The 21,963-nt window shown below is 45.4% G+C and overlaps 2 protein-coding genes and 1 pseudogene across 2 annotated transcripts; 2 read left to right on the top strand and 1 right to left on the bottom strand.

Moving 5' to 3' along the window:
- The first annotated feature begins 1,842 nt into the window (after positions 1-1,842).
- On the top strand, positions 1,843-6,085 carry LOC136453242 (3-hydroxyisobutyryl-CoA hydrolase-like protein 5). The gene is made up of 15 exons (XM_066453829.1): positions 1,843-2,116; positions 2,242-2,325; positions 2,409-2,477; positions 2,973-3,033; positions 3,182-3,255; positions 3,334-3,417; positions 3,695-3,779; positions 3,985-4,070; positions 4,237-4,358; positions 4,468-4,528; positions 4,946-5,044; positions 5,294-5,395; positions 5,484-5,525; positions 5,627-5,733; positions 5,824-6,085. Exons 1-15 carry the CDS (start codon positions 1,856-1,858, stop codon positions 5,870-5,872), a joined length of 1,386 nt encoding a protein of 461 aa, XP_066309926.1. The 5' UTR covers positions 1,843-1,855; the 3' UTR covers positions 5,873-6,085.
- Positions 6,086-6,237: 152 nt separating this feature from the next.
- LOC136455210 (FBD-associated F-box protein At4g10400-like) lies at positions 6,238-9,031 on the bottom strand (annotated as a pseudogene).
- Positions 9,032-11,794: 2,763 nt separating this feature from the next.
- Positions 11,795-15,006, top strand: LOC136453241 (GDSL esterase/lipase At4g10955-like). The gene is made up of 2 exons (XM_066453828.1): positions 11,795-12,273; positions 13,496-15,006. Exons 1-2 carry the CDS (start codon positions 11,795-11,797, stop codon positions 14,499-14,501), a joined length of 1,485 nt encoding a protein of 494 aa, XP_066309925.1. The 3' UTR covers positions 14,502-15,006.
- Positions 15,007-21,963: the final 6,957 nt, after the last annotated feature.

The following is a 21,963-nucleotide window of genomic DNA, read 5'->3' as shown; positions in this document are numbered from 1 at the left end:
TCTCCATAGAGCCCTAAGACTTGGAGCCCGAAGTTTCCTCCGAGATGGTGTAGAGGGGCACCCTGGGGCACTGGCCTAAGTGTAGCATGTTGACGGCTGGCGGAAGCTGGACGGCGACCTGGTCGGCGAGTAGATGGGCACATTCCACCTGGTTGGTGAATTTGCCCCTCAGGGCGTGTTGGTAAGCGGCGGCAACGTTGGTGAACCCGAAAGGTAGGGCCGTAACCCCTGTAGTTTCTCGAGCAGCCTTCAATAGATCTGGATCGGAGGGTGGTCGGCGCTGAACCAGAGTGTCCAGAGCCGATTCGGCGATGGAGAGACAATCAGCGAGCTTTAGTCCGACCCGATCGATGGATTCGATCAGATCGTCGTTGTTGATCTGTCTCCTCTGGTAGCGAGGAAGCGGACGGCGAGTTGTTGCTGAAGGAGACCTCGAAATCGACTCCGAGATCGGATCTGCAATCGCAGATGCGGGGATGATCAGAGCAGAATTGACCTGCATCGGCTTAAGGAGCTCTCCGACTCCGTCAGCGTTGATGATCCACAAGATCGATCCGACCGTGAAGATCTGGCTGGGCTACGGGAGGGACGAAGAGCCTGCGGACAAAGCCATCTTGTTCGACAAGGAAACAACACGCACACCCCTACCTGGCGCGCCAACTGTCGATAGAATATCATCGGCAGTCCTTCGAGGGGTATCCCACGAAGGTAGATTGATCGGCAGAGGAGCGTGAGATCAAGAACAAGAAGGCAACAGAGACACACGAGTTAGATAGGTTCAGGTCGTCAGTATGACGTAATACCCTACTCCTGTGGTTTGTTGGTTTGTATTAGCTATCGTATGATATTACGTGAATTTGGAGGGGGTCCCTGCCCGCCTTATATAGTCCGGGGAGCAGGGTTACAAGTCGGTTAGATCTGAGAGATAACCGAAAAGTAATAACTGATTACAAGAATCTTGGGATCATATATATCCTAACAGATCTCATAGTATCTTCAGGATATCTTCCTGGTGTCTTGTGGGAGGCGCCGAGCAGAGTCGTGTCCCCGCAAGGCTTCGTTTTGTGGGCTGGGCCACCTCTGGGGGCGCAACCCATGTGGTCTGCCATGGGTATCCGGGGTCGTACCCCCCACTGGCCCAGAGAATTGTCATTATCGCCCCCTAGGGTTTTAGGCCCTGTTCAGATTACCTTAAAAGCCGGCTTCTTTCGGCTTCTTTTTTCAGCCGGAACCATGTTTTTCTCTCACAATAAATCAGCTTTGGCTTGTTTTTTCAGCCAAGTGAACGGTCTTGCACTCACACAGTCACTCTGACATGAGGTTCTATTAGGGCTCTTTGTAACCACTGGACTATAGACCCTTTTGCTAATGTGACAGTGAAGATGGAACAAAAGATTGAACCTATAAAATTCTTTAGGATTGTTAGGGGATGCAAGAAAACATAGAAATTTTGGAGAAAAACTAATATGAGGTTGGATCTCATGGAAACTTTGCCTTGTGTCTAACTGTCTCCTCTCATATGATCCCTACAATTTTTCTTGTGTTTCGTCTAAAGACTATATTACTCTGTGGAAAATTTCCTGCACATAGGTTCTTGCGGAATTACAAGTTTTGTGTAACTTCAATCGTGTGTTTTTCTATTTTTATGTTTGGAGAATCCTGCATTTGAAATGAGGCCTAAAATGCTGATGTCAAATGGGATTACTCAAATCAGTTTAGACTATCGTCTCAAGAAAAGAAAATACTTTTTTTTCTGAAAAAAGGGGGCAGGAGCACTGCCACTGCCAGCCTGCGAGTCTGCGATTTCTGAGGCCAAGCGGCACCTACCCCCGCCCGACTTCTGCAAACCTGCTCCATGCCTCCATCTGCGACTCGCGACTCGCGACTCGCGAGCTCACCCTTCCACACTACCTACCCCTCCTCTCTCCACCACCACACTACACACACCAAACACCCCCAACACACCCCGTCCACCAGGCCACCATTCACCTCCATCGCCAACAAATTCTTCTCAGCTTCTCACCTTGTGTCGCAACACCAATACGCACGTAGGAGCCTAGGAGGGAACCTCAAGCTTCAGTCGACCATGGCTCAGCAGCAAACAAATCCCGAGGAGGTACCACCGATCGATACAGCTGATTGATTGCACACCAAATCTCTTGCCTTCGACTGCCGCTGCGTCCCAATTGGGCTTGATCAGCTAACCTAAGGGGAGCATGGCCCCGTGCTCTGCTGGTGCAGGTGGTCCTCGGACAGGAGACCGGGGACGCGAGGGTGATCACTCTCAACCGCCCGCGCCAGCTCAACGGCATCTCGGACAGAGTGGTGTGGCTCCTTGCCTCGTTTCCTGGTTCTTGAAGTAGAAGTTTCTTGTGGTTCGATTGTGTGCGCGTGGTTTCTGCTTGTAGGTGTACCTCCTGGCGCAGTTCCTGGAGAAATGGGAGAAGGATGAGAACGCCAAATTAGTCATCTTTAAGGTGCGTACCTTCGATTATAAATATAATATGAAATGGTATTTTGCCAACATTCGGCGCTAGTAATTGTTGCCACAGCATATATGGTAGCACCATTGCATTATCATATGGACACTTGTAGGCTAGTAGCTGCTATACTGCTCTAGGTAGGACGGTATGGACCAAGGTCAGTTTAGGTGTGCACTGTTAAAATTGTGAGAACCAAGAAAATTGTCTGTTCTTTACCATCTGCAACAATGAATATGCTACAGTGAAGAAAGTTTGTCACTTAAAATGTCTGACAATCTAATGTAATGTGCAACAATTTCGTTACCATCAAATATTTTGTTCAGCAAGTTGGCAAGGGCATCAACGTATTCAGTTGACGTGAGTGAGAGTGATCCATCTTGCTGTGAAAGAAGATTTGCTATTGATCTATTTTTATACATTCAGCAGTTGTCAGAAGTTCCGGGTAGACAAATGTTATCATGCTATGTACTGATGTTTGATTTTGAATAGGGAGCTGGACGTGCATTTTCTGCTGGTGGGGACCTAAAGATGTTTTATGAAGGGAAATCAAGTATGGACATTGCAGAACAATTGCATGGCATTGCCGTCAAATCATTTCAATTTCTTACTAGCTAAATTGATTTCTATTACCATGATGTGCATTTGTGTACAATAAATCATGTCACTTAGGATTGGAGCTACAAATACTGCTTTTGCAGATGATTCCTGCCTCGAGGTTGTGTATAGAATGTATTGGCTTTGCTACCACATTCATACGTACAAGAAAACAACGGTATATGATTGCCAGAGAACCATTCATCTTTCTGAAGAAAATAATGTACTGAAACTCTACTATCCTATGTTCGTGTAGATTGCTCTTGTTAATGGGCTTGTCATGGGTGGTGGTGCTGCTATGGTTGCACCACTAAAGTTTGCAGTTGTCACAGAGAAAACAGTATGTGCCAACAATACGCTTTTGAGGCTATATTATTTATAATCTAATTTACCTTAACTCTTGTACATGTATTATCTTCATTGCATTGCTCATGATAAAACCTGTACTCTTGTGCAGCTACATATGATCTTTTGTTATGTAAACAGTATATGAGCATTATTTTACGAAGTTTTTTAAATATTGAAAGGTTATCCACTTGATTGCCTCTAAATGTGGTTCTGAATCCTTTTGAGATTCTAACAGTGATCAACTTATCTTCTCCTTCTCTCTTTGGTAGATCTTTGCTACTCCTGAGGCTAGTGTTGGATTGCACACAGATTGTAGCTTTTCCTACATCCATTCTCGGTTGCCTGGATATTTAGGTAATTATTATTTTATAAATTTTCATACATAAAAAAGTATGCATGACTTTATTGCAGAAATGTTATAATGAAAAAACTGGCAATTGCAAATCAAATGTAGAGTCCTGTTTTTTTTTAAATAAAAAAAAATCAAATATTGGACTCTGTGACATATTTATGATGCATCTCATGCATCATGACGATTTGTCTTCTTTTGAGCTATCAGGCGAGTATCTGGCTTTAACTGGTGCTAGACTGAATGCGAAGGAAATGATTTCTGCTGGTCTTGCAACTCATTTTGTCAGTTCCGAAGTAAGACATTCAGCAGCTAGCATTTCTACTTCTATTTGTTTTTCTCACTAGTGTCCACTTGGTTGCATTTGCAACTGGAGACTTGGGAGTAGAGACTGTCAGACTGCTTGTTGATAGTGGTTGCCTGTAGTTTTACTAATCAAAGCACTTGTGATATTTATGGCAGAAATTGGAAGAACTTGAAAAACGTCTACTGGATTTGGACACAGGTGATGAGTCTGCAGTCCGAGCTGTTATTGAAGAATTTTCAACAGATGTTCAACCTGATGAAGATAGTATTTTGAACAAGTACTGAATTTGATGATTATTTAAGATAGAACTTGTTACACATATAAGATAATTATCCTGCATATACTGAAAATAAACTGACATTGATATCTAAATCTTTCTTTGATAGGCTTTCAATTATCAACAAATGCTTCTCCGCGGAGACTGTTGAGGACATCATAAAAGCATTTGTAAGGATTCAACACTCATGCCATCCCACTTTATGCTGTGAGATTTTCATCAGTTTCTCATACTATTGGTGATAACTGATGTGTTAGCTACTGTTTATTCTACATTCTGTAATATGCCATGGTTCACTTGACCTTGAAGTTGGCATTTTTCTGCAAAACAGCAAAAGGGCTGCATACCTCAATCCTGATTTCAAACGAAAACCTGGTATAATTTGAAAGTGACTCGACGTATATTAATAAAACGAAACTAAAACCTGGTATAATGAGCTACCATTTTTTTTCCAGCACCTAAGATGCATTCATCCTTTGTTGTAGCATCAAACCATCTCTGTACCACTGTCCTTGTAACAAGGCAATTCTCTACTTTGCAGCGTATGTGTATCATTAATCAAAACACTTTAATTTTCGCTGCTGTAGGAATCAGAAGCGAGCATAGACGGAAACCAATGGATAGCTCCAGTTCTGAAGGGTCTGAGAAGATCATCTCCAACTGCACTGAAGATCACCCTGAGTTCGGTACAATCTCTCACATCATTGTTAACCTAATGGAATTTAGCCTGTCAACCTCTATGTTTTTGCTTGTCTAATGTGAAAACTACTGCAGCCCCCCCCCCCCCCCCCCCCCCCCCCCCCCCCTCCTCCATGACCACCTGCTTTATTGAAAACTACTATTTTATATTTATGTAATTATGCAGTACAGTGGTCTACATGAGTTTTCGTTCCAGAAGTTAAGCTCTAGTTTCCTTGATGATTTAAAACTTTCAGATCAGAGAAGGTCGGAAACAGAGTTTGCCTGAATGTTTGACTAAGGAATTTAGGCTTACAATGAATATACTGCGTTCTGTTGTTAATGGGGATGTTTATGAGGTATGGAGGTCGTACTAATGAACTGCGGTTGCCTTAAAAATGAGTTTTGAACTTGGCCACTGACATTTTCAATTTGATTTTACGACAGGGCATTAGAGCTCTTAGCATTGATAAAGACAATGCCCCTAAGGTTCCTCTCTCTTTCTCCTTCCTTTCTGTAGCTCAATAATATATGTATATCGCTGCCATGCTCTCTCTCTCTCTTTAACTTCTCTATGTATGATGCCGCAGTGGAATCCCACTACCCTTGAGGAGGTGAAGAACGAGGACATTGACCGTGTGTTCCAGCCGTTCAGTTCGGAGCAGGAGCTTCAGGTCCCATCTGATGATTCCAACAGGTGGGCTGTGACTTGCCTCAAATCTCCGTCTCCCACATCACTCATGGATCCTACCTAGATAGCTGCGCATTTGACATCGACAACGTGCAGGTGGAGCGGCAAATATGAGAACACGGTCTATGGCAGAGCTTCCTCCTAGTGACTGATTCCAGTCTTTTTGTATCGTGGCAGCAAAGACCGATATTCCTTCGTACCACGGCATTACGGAAAATTCAGTTTGCGGCACGAATGTATTTCGACGGCATTACGGAAAATTCAGTCTGCGGCACGAATGTATTTCGAGTGTTTGTGTAGAGGGACGTTCCAATGTATGAACTGTTGCAAAGATTGCACGATGCCACACGAAGCAATAAAAAGTATGATAAGTTTGATCTAACACCAAAGCAATTTATTGGTCACTCTTGTAATTTCGTTGGTCAGTAATGAAATTCGGCTTTGCCGTGGTGGGAAAAAAATATCGCCAATCAGAGGCTCGAACCCTTAAAGCTATATATACTAACTCTATCAGGAGTACTCCAACTCCAAGTAGCAGTTTCTCTTGTACTTTGTAGATGTCCTCTCAATCGGGGATGTCCTAACTGACATAATCTGTTTCACAGCAGCTAATTGGCGCTTGTCAAATTCCACCCCCACCTTCTTCAGTTGCTTTGCTACGGTTAGCAGATAAACAATCAGTTCCCTCTGATATTCTTGAGGCTTGAACCCAAGAAACTTGAACTGCTCCAAGCTGGTAGTCAGGCAAGATATACTTGCCAGCCTATCCTTGTGATCAGTGAAACGGGGCAAATCACTGCCATTGTCTGTTTCAGCAGCCTAGTACAGAAGGAAGGTGTGTTAGTGATAAACCACAAGATGAAACTTGAGATGATAAGGTTCTAATGTAAATAAGAAGGCTGGTGTTAGGTACCGAAAGAATGAATTTTTGTAGGTTAGGGCAGCTCTCAAGAAGCTTCAGCAGGAAAACAGGTTCTTGTTCACTTGAGAGATTCAAGCTCACTGATGGAATCCTCAAGTCTTGAAACATAACCGTCAACTTAGGATTTTTCTCATATTCATATGACAATACCTGCAATAATATCAAGACATCCAACATATGACATAAATTCATACTCGCAAGTACTGTATGCTATAAACTACATATATGCTAGATTACTGTTTGTTGTGCCAGAATCCACATTGCTTAAAACTTTGAACTTTTACCATACCAATAAATCACAATGAAGCATGTTAGCTTACCTGCATCATGCATTTTGGCACCTATTTAGCATAAATAGATCATACTAAATTGCAACCAAGAAATTAGGAGATATAACTGTATTCTAAAGCTCAAGGTTAAATGCCCTGTCCTTCCTAGAAGCAAGTCTTTCAACAATATTTGTTCGCATGTTTACTTAATTTCACGATATAAACACTATGATTCACTGTGTTTTCCCAGAACCCCAGATAAGCACAAAACATAAGAAATGACGAACTAAAATGTTTGCCTCAAAGGCCCATTGTTGATGATGGCACATAAACACTAATCGCATGCTCCAGCCATTGTCTTGCAGTCCCTTGCTTCTTTTAAGTTTTAATGCTTTCTTTTCATATTGACATTGTTTAATCACATGAGTCATTAGCATTGTGCATTTTTTATGTAAAGGGCAGCTTTTTTATTAAACTGAAACATTTAGAGCATGATAAACAACTGACCAGATGAACTCTGGCACCACATCAATCCAAACAGCACTGACCTCAAGTTCCAAAGATCTTGCGAAAGCATGAGCCACCCTATTACATGTTCTTCTAACAGTCTAACATGGCAACCAAAAAGTGATCTCTCACAGAGCAATTGGCATTGTTAACCAGGTTAAGACAATCTCAGAGCACTTGATCTCTCAGGTGATTCTAGCAATTGATCTCTCACAGAGCATTTAAATGGGGGGGTTTTAAGCATCGATTCTACATTATAACAGTTCTAGCTAAGATAATTCCATGCAACCACGAAATTATGATATGTCAATCCTACTCTAAGGCTCAAGATTGAATGCTCCGTCCTTCCTAATGCACATGTCTAGTGATTTCAAGGTCTGAACTCTTATGAATTATGATTAATCTGAGCATCAGGTTGTGCTATAGAAGCACATGCTCCTAAAACTTTACAAACGAAAATGTTGCCTACTGCCAACTTTTGCTTCTTCCTGATGTCATGCAATACATACCAAATTTATGCTTCCATCAAACACAATCATGAAGAGGGTTCTTGTTGATAGTGGCTACCAAACATTGCACAGAACACAAACCAGCAAGCAAGTACTCGTAGCAGTTAAGTTAACGTACGATGCAAGAGATCGAGCTCACCTTCATGGCGTGGCCTCTGAGCGTGAGGCACTCCAGCTTCACGGCAGGATCCAGGAACGGCCGAACCCTGAATGACTCCATTGACTTCTTCATACTCTTTGATTTGGAGATGTGCAGGTACACCTTCCTGATCTCTGGCGCAGGAGCCAGCTCCAGACTCTTCGCCCTACTCCGCGTGTACAGCGTGAGCACCCTGAGCCCCGACGCTCTAATCACGGCCCCCTCCAGCTTCAGCGTCGGCCTGAACACGAGGTTCTTCACGGAGGACGACTCCACCGTGCAGCCCTTGCCCGCGCCGTGCCCCGTGCAGTACTCCATCTCGAGCGTCTCGAGGCATGACGCGGAGGCGAGGATTTTGTTGATGTTATCCTGGTGGATGGCGACGCGGTGGAGCCTGAGCGTGCGGAGGCAGGGGCAGCTGACGTCGGACCACGGAGGCACGGCGCAGGTGTTCGAGCGCGAGCAAGAGGAGGGATTTCACGGTGAGCACGTTCTTGGGCAACCGCGTGCGGCGGGTGAGGCGGAAGGAGAGCTCGGAGACGGCCGTGCAGGGCGGGCGTCTTCGATGATGGGGCGGAAAGACGAGGGCGGGATGGCGCGGTGCGGGGGCGAGGGCGAGGCGGGCGGATGAGGATCGGCGGGGTGATCCGCAGAGGGTCCGGGAAGTGGGGCTCGTGGAGGGTGAGCGATTCAACGCGTTCGAGGAGCCGGAGACCTCGTTGCGGAAGTGGTGGGATACGGCGGCGAGCCTGGCGGCGGAGCGGGTCGGGAGGCAGTTGAGGATGCTGCGGAGGAGGTCCTCGGTGAGGTGGGAGAAGCGATCGGGGCCCTCCCCGGCCGAGGCCCCCACGTGACGGCGGCGGCGCGGGGGCGGCGTGGAGTCGGAGACGGAGACCCCGAGGGGAGAAGGATTGGTGGGATGGATCCGGGGTCCGGCGTCCGGGGGCGTTGCAAGTTGCGGGATTATTTATATATTTACCGATGTGAGTGATATAAAAAGTAAAAATGACCCCAAAGTTGCGGGGTGGGGGATGCGGAGTATATATTGGCAACGAAACCAATCTGTATTGTCAAGGAAACCAAATCTGTCCTGTCCGGGCTCGAACATCAGCCTCAAAGTCCGAAACCAGTCCGCCAGATGAGGCTGCTGGTGGGGCCTATTACGGATTTGCCACTTGGTCGTTAATAGTCAAGGTGTGCTAACCCAGGCCTAATCGTCGATGCTGAGCCTACAGGATGAGGAATTCACTTCCAGAAGATCAAATGGAGGCCTGGCGTGTCTTTTTTTTTTAATTACACAGTACAACACCCACAACACGCACACACCTATGAACACATATATATAAACCCTACCCCTATGAGCATCTTCGAATGACTGAGCCGGCTGATCTCGAGATTTCCAATGCTATGTAGTTTATATACCTATTAATTTATATAGACACTACATATAGAAATCATAGTCCCAATAGACAGTTTATGTCCAATCACGTACATTCTCTCTCCATTCTCTACCAATCATATCCCTTCATGTCTTGGTTCTCGTGTAGACATATTTTCTAACTTAGACCCGGTTTCTATGATTTTTGTCATCTCGTAAATTTAATATAATTTATTACTGGCTAAACTAATAGATCTAGCAAGTTAACAGAGAAAATAGCAAATTTAAATTTTATCCTTTTTCAACAGTCTATTATAATAGCTTTCTAAATAGTTTTGTATTGGGAACCCAAACTATTTCTAACCAACCGAACCTTTTTTAATAGTTTTTTTTTTGTTTCTTACCACTTTCTCATTTAAAACCCTTTATTTTCTTAACTTAGTCGTATCATACGTCTAATTTACTTCGATCTCTATTGCCAATGCATGTAATCACTACTATGATGAAATCATTTCGGGAAGCATTTTCTGCAAATCCTGCTCCTGGAATGCCACACTTATTACTAACCCTCATGCAACTCTATGGCAGAGACTAGAGGAAATTCCAATGACATCTGACTAGAGGTTTTTTGTTGGCGAGTATTTGCTTTCTAAAGAAAAGGAAGGTAACTGTGGCTAGTTATGCAACGCAAGTCCTGATACTCTACATGCATGGGTCTTCAAGTTTTTGTGAGAAAGAAGGCATACCTATGGGATTTATCTTATGATGACGTTGGGTGTTCGATGAACATGTGTGATCATGAAGAATGGCTAGGTCATGGAGTTGGCTGGATGCTGATTTTGTAATTTAAACTGGGTGTTACTAGAATGTTAATGTTTCACCAAACCCATATATTCCTTCTATTTGGTAAGACTTCATTTCCCTAGAACGGTATTGTTTCATGAAATCTCCAGTTTATCTTGTGCTTGTAAGTTTTTCCCAACATATGACAACAATCCAAACAGCTACCACAGGTTTTTGCCAAATTTTTGTGGCGGAGCAATCCAAGTTGCAGCCACACTGATTTTGCCTCACGTTAATTACCAACCAAACACTCTATTTTTACTATAGAATGTGGCTAGCCACAGGTGTGGTTTTACTTTAGAGAAATTCCAACAGCCTCTTTATATTTTTTCTAGTTGATAAGAATAGAGACTTTGATTAAAAAATACCCTCCAACAACTTTTTCTAATTAGATCTTCAAATATAGTCATCTTGTATTACAGATTTCTCGCTTGCCAAAGATAGAGAGCGGGGCTAGCTCTCTAGAGTGCGCATAAGGTATAGATAAACAGTTGGATGATGGAAAGATATAGAGAGAGCGATGTTCAAATAGCTCTCCAAATGATTATTTATAGAGTGAGTTTAAGAAAGACTCCAGAAGATGAACTTAGAACAACTCTAAGAGCCTTTTCATATCTTTCTTAATTGATAGAAATAGATATTATGGTGAAAAAAATATCCTCTAATAGTTTATTTAACTAGATCTTCAAATATAGTCATTCTCTCTTCCAGATTTTTAGCTAGTCAAAGATGAAGAGTGAGACCAGTTTTCTAGAGTACGAACAAAATATAGAGAAACCATTGGAGAGTTGAAAGATGTAGAGTTATATTTATTTAAATGTCTCTCCAAATGATGATTTAGAGAGTGACTTTAAGAAAAATTCTTGGAGATGTTCTTAAGTCTTAAGCATGGAAAATTGTAATGGACAACCAAACAACCTTTACTAATTATATAATAACCCGGCTTAATTTGGGTCGGTACTATTTTTCAATCAAAAATGAAAAATTCCCGGACCATGGTAGGAAGAAAAAGGTAATCAACAACCATAGAACTTTTATTGAGTTTCCTCTGTCTCAAATTATAAGATATTTTAATTTTTCTGAATAATATCTTATAACTTGGAATGATGAAAATATATATAACAACCCAAGCTCAGTCTAGCTTTGTACACTGTACTACTCCGTTCATTCTAAATTATAAGATGGTTTGACTTTTTTAGATATACATTATGTCTAGATACGTAGTATAAACATTGTATCTAGAAAAGTCAAAACGTCTTATAAGTATCTAGACATAGTATATATCTAGAAAAATCAAAATGTCTGGTAATTTAAAATGGATGAAGAACTATTTTTCAATGAAAAAAGAAAAATTCTTAAACCACGGCCGGAAATGAGAACGGAAAGGGAGAAGGGCCACCTTCCAACAAGGAAGGCATACTCATTGGCAACACGCTAAAGCCACACAACCTCTGACCCTGCCGTAATGAATCCCCCCAGTTGCCGCTCCCCCTTCCAAACATGACCGTTGGGGCGCTGTGCCGCTGTCCCCTTCCTCAGATCCCAAATACCCCACCGCCGCGCTCTCCCACCTGGCACCCGAGAATCCACGCGCTCGCGCACTCTACATTCCTCGCCCCCACGCCGGTTCGACCGTTGCCGATCCCCCTTCGCGCACGCGCTCTCCATCTCGCCATCGCCATCCCCACCCCGCGCCGCGAGCACGAGCCCGGGCAGGGGCTTGGGCGGGGGCGTATGGCCTGCGCCGTGGCGATGCCGATCGACTTGCCCCCGGCTCCAGCTCCGGCGGCGGAGGAGGTGAAGGCGGTTGAGGAGGACGAGGAGGTGGTGGTGGAGGTGGAAGGAGGAGGGTGCGGCGGAGGCGCCGTGGTGGTGGCCGCGGCGGACGCGGAGGCGGAGGGTCACCCCTACGATTTCCACGTATCCGGGCCGCGCAACCTGCCGCCGCCCAACTGGAAGGAGATAATCAGATCGAGCTGGTAAGCGATCGCGCTTTCCGTGTCTTTGAAATCATGTACTCCTACTTTTTTTTCATTCCTGAATGAAGATTGGATGGCCAGATCCGGGTGGCGGGTTATTTGTATATATGTGGTTTCGTTCAAGCTGCGGGCTTCTAGGTTTCAGTTGGATCAGGGGCCGTCGCTTGGTCTTGCAGCTGGCACCTTGTTTTTCGGGCATTCCCTTGGTTTTTGATCGGGAGGGGATAAACGAATGCTGGCGCCGATTGCGCGATCCCCCTTCCCTGCTCGCGGTTGAATGAGAATGGAAGGTTCTTCAATCGGCATGCGGCAAAATCGATTACCTTTTCAGCTAGCGACATTGTGATTTTGCAGTATCCCGTTGCATGGTAGACCACCCATTGTGAATTTTACTAGTTTCTATGACATAACAAGTATAGAAACTATCCCATAAGTGGCTGCACCTTTTACAGGGCCCAATAAATATTCTGGTGATTAGCCACCGTTTGCAGTTCAGCAAACAATTTTTCGAGAGTTGAGTTTTGTGGAATTTTTCCATTTTGTGCTTAGTGTGCAGTTTTTGGAGTAACAGAATTGTTTACTATTCCTGCAAGCAAGGTTAACTTATGGTTGATTGGAAGAAACAAAGGCACTGCTCCTGCCTTCTCTTGGAGGAAAACAGAAAACAAGAAAGCAGTGAGCAGTGGCTCAAGTTTTGCTGTAGCCTTCTTGGAGGAAATCAGAAAACAAGAAAGCAAGGAACAATGGTTCAAGTTTCCTGAAACTAACGTGTTCTGTGCGTGGGTCCATGGGGGTACAAAACACGTTTTCTGTGCACACGCTTTTATTGTATAACAGTCTGTGTCCAGCTATGGTTTCCATAGCAATTTACAGAATTCTTTCTGCTCTTACTTCACCATTAATTCTATGCGCAATTCCAGATATGGTTTCCATAGCAATTCCAGCTATGGTTTCCATGGCAAACCTTTTTGTCCATGCAATAGGCCTCAGTGGCCAAATGGGTTGTTTTTGAAAATTTAGTTGACGAGAGTTATTTTAAAATATTAATCAAAAATAAAATCTTGGTATGGGGAAGGCAGCTTCTGGCAAGCCTTATGTCAATGCCAAAGAATCCATTTGAAATCTGTACTAGACTTTATGCCATTGTATGATTTGTATCCCATAGGCCATGATGCACCCTTTCCCCCCCTAAACATTCTTTCTTGCTGTAATTGATTTGCAGGAAGGATCCAAATTACAAAAGGATGGTAATGGCCTGCTTCATTCAAGCAGTCTACCTGCTTGAACTGGACAGGCAGGACCAGAAAGGCCAAGAGGATGGCCTCGCTCCAAAATGGTGGAAACCCTTCAAGTACAAGGTCACACAGACATTGGTGGATGAGAGAGATGGTTCCATCTATGGCGCCATGCTGGAGTGGGATCGTTCTTCTGCCTTATCTGACTTTATCCTCATAAGACCAAGCGGGGCCCCAAGGGCTGTGTTAGCTCTCAGAGGAACCCTCCTGCAGAAGCCAACTATGAAGAGAGACCTGCAGGATGACCTTCGTTTCTTGGTATGGGAGAGCCTCAAAGGTTCAGTGAGATTTGTTGGTGCTTTAGCAGCACTAAAATCAGCAGTTGAGAAGTTTGGCAGCGCCAATGTTTGTGTTGCTGGGCACTCCTTGGGAGCTGGCTTTGCACTTCAAGTCTGCAAAGAGCTTGCCAAACAAGGAGTTTTTGTGGAGTGTCATCTTTTCAATCCACCTTCTGTTTCACTGGCCATGGGTGTAAGGAGCATGAGTGAGAAGGCCAGCTACCTGTGGAAGAAAGTCAAAGGAAGTCTGCCATTGAAGGAAGAAACAACACCACCACTTGAGACTGCTAAGGCAGAGGCAAGTGACAAGAAGAGATTGCGCACCGAGAAGAAATGGGTGCCACATTTGTATGTCAACAACAGTGATTACATCTGCTGCCACTACAACGCTCCCTCTTGCTCGTCCACAACAACAGATGGTGCTTCTGATGAACAGCAACAACAACGCAAGGCAAGTGAGATTGCTGGTGATGTGGTCGCAAAGCTCTTTGTGACATCAAAAGGCCCGCAGAAGTTCCTTGAGGCGCATGGGCTACAGCAATGGTGGTCAGATGGCATGGAGCTGCAGCTGGCTCTCTATGACAGCAAGCTCATAAGCAGGCAGCTGAAATCCATCTACACAACAACAACAATGCCATCTCCTGCCAAGTCCTAGACACGGCTTAAGCCGTTGCATCGGTCATTAGAAATACTCTTTCTAATAATTGTGTGTAACCAACTGAGAATGTTGTATTACTCCAGTGGTGCCCGAAAACAGTCAAATAATTTGGTTAAAGGGATAATGTATGAACAGTTCGGCAAACTTGTGCTTGGATGTCTCACCGTGTTGCTGGCCTCGCTCGATAAAGCTAACCTCGCCAGCCGAGGCAGAGAAATATTGAAAGCAATGGATAACAAGGCAGCAAGTAAAGGAACCAAACACCGTGAACTTTGCTCAACCAGGCAAAGTGAGCACCGGCGTGGAATCCAAACGTGCCGCCGAGGCAACATTATTTTCAACTCAAATGTTGGTTCTAGCATAGGCACATTCACTGTCAGATTTGGTTCTAGGCTTCTAGCTGTCACGACTGCACATGCTTAAATGTGGCCACTAAAGTAGCGTGATCAGATTTTAATAGCGTTGGTACAGTGAACTGAAAATTTGTTAGCTTGCTCCTCGGTTTTTTTGAGTTAATACACCATGAAAAAATGAAGGCACATGAACTGAAAATAACTTGTGCAACTCTGTAACTGTAAGCTATATATGCCTATATGTAAGGTCCGAGCGTTTATAAGAATGTAAGCTCGGACAAATTGTTACTCGGTAGAACACTGGACTGGTAAATACAAACACAAATGCAAACACGCCCAGGAGAGCCAAAAAAAACCCCGAAAAATGGAGGTACACAAACTGAAAATAACTTGTGCAACCCTGTAACTGTAAGCTATATATGCCTATTATATGTAAGGTTTGAGGGTTTATAAGAATGTAAGCTCGTACGAACTGTTACTCGGTAGAACACTAGACAGGTAAATACACGCATACAACACAACTGCAAACACACCCAGGAAAGAGAAAAAATTACTCCGTAGAACACACCCAAGAAAGCAAAAGGAAAAGAGCCTTTTACCTGTGTGCCGTTACGAAAGATGCTCCAGACCCATAGACCACTAAAAAGTTTGAACGCACCTTAGTGCCATGACGCTAAACTTTCTTCCCTTCTACGCCATTCTGTCCACCTTCTGTTAGGTTTCCACTGTTTGACAGCCCTGATATGCGGGCCCGACCAGTGACGATGCCTAGAATACCCTTCTTTCTCTAGCTGGTGGGGCCAAGCCGTAAGTGACCTAGTCACCGTCTTCCTCCTCATCCTGTCATCTTCCTCTACCTCCATCTTATCCAAAAATAGGCCTACGATGATGGCACGGCAGGCGTGGCCTGCGCGAGCGTTAGCGCGTGGCCGACCTCGAGGGCAGCAACGGATGCGCGCGGCGAGGCGAGTCCACCCCGAGCCCGATGTTGGACGCGCGTAGCTTGCCACCGGCCGTGTGTAGCTCCTCGGCTCCAGCCGTGCCCCGCTGCCCGCGCAACCACGCCGCTAGAGCCCGCACGGACTTCGCCACGGACCTCGCCCAGCTCCACCATGGTTGCGGCGTCTCGGTCACGCACCCCACCGTCGGTCGTGCGCCCCGCCGGCGGCTGCGCGCCCCCCACCACCACGTGCTCCGGCCAATCCGGACGAGTGAGCGAGTGAAGCCGCCGCGGCCACGCCGCCACCCGCCGCACAACAGGGAGAGGAGAGAGAGCAGAGTCACGGGGCATGGCAACGCCGCCACAACCACCATGTGTAGGGTCGAGATGGCGACTAGAGAGGGGGTGAATAGTCGTTACTAAATTTAATTGCGACGGCTAATCGTAACAAATACAAAATTAAAAGAATCGGTCTAGCCAAGACTACACCCCTTTATCGAAGTTCGCAAGCACCTTATAAAGATCCTAATTAGTCAACAAAGGTGTCGTGCTAGCTAGAGCTCACCTATCCAATCTTAAGAGCAAGGTCACACAAACCTATGCCACCGTATTTTATACACCGGAGAGCTCCTACACAATTCTAGTAAGCAAAAGCACAAAGCTCTTAAGCTCACTAGCAATGCTCAATAACAAGGTAACCAATACCAAATTAGAGAGCGCAAAAACTTAGCTACACAAACTAAGCAATGTGACTAAAAAGGTTACACAAACCAAATTAGCCACGTAAGGGAGCTATTTCTATGCTACACAAGCAAGAAGATAACTAGTGAGCTACACAAGCTAACTAATTACAAGAGCAACTACACGAGCACAATGTATATAAAAGTAATCACAAGCTTGTGTAAGGGGATTGCAAACCAACGAAAAGAATAATGTTGACACAGTGATTTTCTCCCGAGGTTCACGTGCTTGCCAACACGCTACGTCTCCGTTGTGTCGACCGCTCACTTGGTGGTTCGGCGGCTAATTGGCATCACCCGCCAAGCCCGCACATCGGGCACCGCAAGAACCTACCCCAAAAGTGAAGGTAGCTCAATGACACGCTCAACTAGAGTTGCTCTTCGTGGCTCTCGTGGGGCGAGCACAATACCCCTCACAAAGCTCTTCTCCGGAGCACCGCACAAGCTTCTTGCGGGCTTCAATGGAGACCACCACCAAGCCGTCTAGGAGGTGGCAACCTCCAAGAGTAACAAGCACCACCGGCTTACAACTCGATCACCTAGTGCCACTCGATGCAACCTCATGATGCAATCGCACTAGAATCACTCACTCACATAATTGAATGATCACTATCAAGCATATGTGAGATGGAGGGCTCTTAAGCACTCTCAAGCATGGACACAAAGTCCTCCAAGGTGCTCCCCTACAGTCATGGTCGAGACCACCTTCTATTTATAGCCCCCACGAAAATAGAGCCGTTGTACCCCTTCACTGGGCACAGCTCGGGGTGACCAGACGCTCCAGTCAGATCGACTGGACGCACCCGGTCCAGCGTCCGGTCAACGGATGCACGCCACGTGTCGCCTCCGTTCAACCTCAATCGCTTGATCTCAACGGTCAGCAGTGCACATAAGTTGTGACCGGACACGCTACAGTGTAGGACCGGACGCACAGTCGCCTAGCGTTCGGTCACTTCCAGTAAGGTTCCATTCGTGACCGAATGCGTCTGGTCACGACCGACCGGACTCGCCCAGCGTCTAGTCACTCACTGGCTTCTCTGTGCGCCGCCACATCAGCAGGACCATACGCTGAACAGTGTTCAGCCAGAGTCCGATCGCCTGCGTCCGGTCTTAGGACAAGTGTACCCACCTTCTTTTATAATTGATCGGGCGCTGCTCCCTAGAGTCTAGTCACCACATGACCAGCGTCTGGTGCACTCTGTGAAACCCTGTCTTTTCTATACAGGGCGCCGGTGGCACCTTTGGACACTTCGTCGGTGAAGTTTCGAACCCTTGCTCCTAAGTGCTAAACACAATGTGTATCACCTTTGTGCGTGTGTGTTAGCATATTTTCACAAAAACATTTCCAAGGGTGTTAGCCACTCAACTTGCCGCGTCACTCGATCCTAGCAACGATCCAAAGTTAGATTACTTGAGTGGCACTAGATGACCGATATGCAAACAAGTTTGCCCCTCTTGATAGTACGACCATCTATCCTAAACCCGGTCATCAACTTCTCTACACACCTATGATCGGTGAAATGAAAAGCCTAATGAGAAGGGTGGATGCATACTTTGCTACTCTTGCTTTCACTAATGAGGGCTCTCTTTGGGATTCTCAAATCTCAATCACCTCACTAGGACCTTGCTCTTCTTGGCACTCTCAAAGGTGTTTCTCAGCTGTTGGAATGAGCAAAAGTACCCCCTCACACGAATGGATGAAGTATTTATAACCTTGGTTGAAAAACGAACCGTTATGTGCCTCTGCGGGATGACCGGATGCTCCGTTCATGTTGAACGGACGCTCCGGTCAGTTCTCCCGATCTCCAATGTTTAAGTTGTGACTGGACGCTGGACAGCGTCCGGTCAACACTGACTGGATGCGTCCGATCATGATTTTCCCTCTCTAGAACCTTACTGGAGTCGACCAGATGCTGGCACCCAGCGTTCAGTCACTCACCTCTCAGCGTCCGGTCGCGTCTAGACGATTTCACCTTGATCAAATGAACTGATCAGACTCTATGCCAGCATCCGGTCACACCGGAACCAGCATCCAATCAGTATTTGACCCTCCATTCACTTTCAACTCTCGATCATACGTGAATGAAGTTTGCTCTAATGGATCTAAGGGCTTTTTACTAGCTACCTAGTTCTAGATTTAGCAAGTGTGCACCACACCTAACCCACTAGACTCACCTAGGTCAAGCTACCTGTCCATACCCCCCTTAATAGTACGGCCAAAGAAAAAACAAAGTCCTAAACTACTCTAAGTGTCTCTTCAACTCTAATCGATACTTAGAACTAGTCCATCCTTAACCTTGTCGTCCATCCTTTAAAAACCGAAGTGATTTCCATCGTAGGGGCATGACCTCCATGATAGCCCAATCGATCTCTATTATCATGACCTAACTTAATTATCTCTGCAAAACACACGTTAGTCACAGTAATCATGTATTGTCATTAATCACCGAAACCCAACTAGGGGCCTAGATGCTTTCAATCTCCCCATTTTTGGTGATTGATGACAATACCACCTCGAGTATATGAAAGAGATGAGGTTTTTTAACAAGCTTGGTTCATATAGGCTTTTGACAATAAGAACAAAAGTGTTAGGCAAGCTTATATGACCCAAGCCAACATGATGTACTCAAAAGATATGAAATAAGCAAGAGTACAAGTGATTGCATCGGAGTAAAATGCGGAAGCAAAGCAAATGAGCATAACACAAGTGATATGACATATAAATAATTCAAAGTAGAGAGCACACATATCACATATCATATAAATATCATGATCACATTAATATCACGATTACGATCACACTTAAGTAGTTCAATGCATAATAGTAAACGTGAATGCATAATGTATCACACATAAAACTCCAAATGTAATAGATAAGCTATAAGCTAATAGATAGACTCCCCCTAAGGCTAACATACTCGATCCCTCTCCCCCTTTAGCGTCAAACACCAAAACCTAAGGGTCGGTCGGTGGAGCTGCAGCGGACAAGTCGGGTGCTGAGGTACGAGGAGCGAGCTAGAGCTGTGTGCCATCATCATCTAATCCTAAACTCTAAGCAGTCTAGCCCTCTATAGCTGGAAGCGATGCTGAAGCGGTCTGGGTTGGATCTATAACTGGCGCTGCCTGCTCTGATGATGCAACTGACGAAAGGAGCGTCTTTATAGTCCCAGTAATAGGTGCAACTGTGGAAGGACCTAGGACATGTAGCTCTAGCAGAGTAGGCTGCCCTGTCAACTCACTGAATGAAGCACCAAGACTCCTGGAAACTAGAGTGAGCACTGATGAACTCTGAGGCGGAGTAAAGCCCGTATGAAGAGGAGTGAACTACGGGGCTGGCACTGGCGAAGCAAAGATGTCCTACAGAACGTTTTTTGAGGAACACACCTATATGAGTCAGACTGCTGGTCACAGTCTATGAGATTTAGGTGATCTCTAAATACTCATGAAAGGCACTGGAGTATGACATATATGCTTCAAATAGAGGGGATGCCTTTTGCAGTCTAGTGTCAGCTAAGGACTTTAGTGACATTCACCTCACACAAAACTGTCAATTCAAGGCTTAGTTCATTATTCAGTAGTGACTGAGTGAAACTACTGCTCTAGATGGATGTTCAACTTAACAGTCTCAATCAAAACACTGGTATATAAAAGAAATATGGTTCTGAGACTACTTTGTTATAAACCCTAGAGTTTGGTGGAGATTGTTGGATATATTATGGGCTTGACCCGTATAATATTTAATAAATCAAATAAAACGGTATGGTACATAACATTAAGCGTTGTATGGTTTAATACCATATGTGATTTTGACTGAACGTTTACTCAGCTTATTTGGTTGAAAATTATCCATCTTAATTGTGAAGCTAAGAAAAGGACAAATGAGTGCCACATGCGCGCGCGCTGCCGCTGGCCGGGCCGAGCGTGGGCCGTGGGCGTGGTGAGGCAGGCGGGCGGGCGGGCGTGGCCAGGTTTTGCCACTTAATCCATATAATTATGGGAGTTTCTCTCCTTGATGGTGGAGGCAACTTGATTACGCCAGTTGCTGTCTCTCTGTGTCTCTGACTCCTGAATTCCTCCACTGGCTCTTTCCCTCCCACCGCTGGGCATAAAATAGAAAGTCCTTCGTCAGTCTTCTCCCCCTTCCTTCGCTTCCGAGAGACCACATCTCAGCCACCCTTTGGCTTTTCCCATCCTGTACCTCTGCACGCACGGAGTAGCGGCAGAGCAGGTGCCTCCAGAACCCTCGTCCGCCTACGAACCTTGCACGGGGTGTGCGGCGATTAGGTTTTTGGGGAGCGATTCCACGACTGCTCGTCCGACGTCTTCTTCCTGGTGACTGTTCATGGGACTACACTACGAACATCTTTCTGCATCGACTGTGGTCCACGACTTCAAGCAACGCACTATGTCTAGTGCGAATGGAGCCTCTGATGCCATCGGCATAGGACCATCCGCTATGTACACTCTTATCTCTGTGATTACAGTACTTTGCATTCTTACTGTATCGATCAGTATATCATATTTGCATGCTATAGCGTTTGTTAGAGATATACACATGCACATATATGTCATCACAAACCTGCTGATGTTTTATTTCTGGATTAAATTAACCATAAAAATGCCTAATTTTGTAACATTCGTTTCGTTCTCGTCCTTGCAACAACCATGACTCCATGAGGGGGAGGGTTGCATCACCTTGCTGCGTTGCGGTGCTTTTACTAATCGTATTTGGTATAGCTTGACTTGTTTTCGACTCAGGACATAAATGCCATTTTCCCCTCTCTACTAACTCTCGTATGTACTCCGTTGTTCCCTTTCTCTGCGAAGCTAAAACTACTGGTCACTGTCTTCAGTTCTTCACTCTTCAGAGTTGAGAGACTAATCAAGTAATCATTGCATTTTGATGTTACATTACCATGGCCCATGCGTCAAGTGAATCAAAAGTTCGTAGCGATCATCGCAGACTGCAGAGTGCTTTAGATCCAGCCTCGGTGCGCGTGTCGAGCGGTAGTTGCAACTGAAAATTCTCTCTGCAACAACGGGAAATCTGCGGAGAGGCCCGAATTTTCAGGTTTTTTGCTCTCTTTTTTAAAAGTTTGTCACAAATATGTCTCTGGAGGTATGCTTTCAAAATCTAGACCTTTAGCTCGGCGCCAGGGTAATTGGCGCCAAGCTAACACGTCTCGACGCCAGCATATTTGACGCCTAAGTTTCGGGGCCACGTAGGCGTCGACGCAAACGTGGAGGTGACCTGGCAGGTAGTATGGGCGCCACAGATTTTGGCACCGAGCTTGGCGCCATAGATCTTGGCGCGGGTCTCGGTGCCAAAGATCTCAGCGCCGATCCTGCCTTACAGGTGGTTCGTATTCTTTCTCTCTTCCTTCCTCTCCTCTCTTCCTCTCCCATTCTCTCTCACCCCTCTCTCT

The sequence above is a fragment of the Miscanthus floridulus genome, chromosome 5, assembly GCF_019320115.1.
Source record: "Miscanthus floridulus cultivar M001 chromosome 5, ASM1932011v1, whole genome shotgun sequence".
Classification (NCBI taxonomy): domain Eukaryota; kingdom Viridiplantae; phylum Streptophyta; class Magnoliopsida; order Poales; family Poaceae; genus Miscanthus; species Miscanthus floridulus.
Note: the sequence above shows the minus strand (reverse complement) of the source record. Positions and strands in the feature narration are given on the sequence as shown.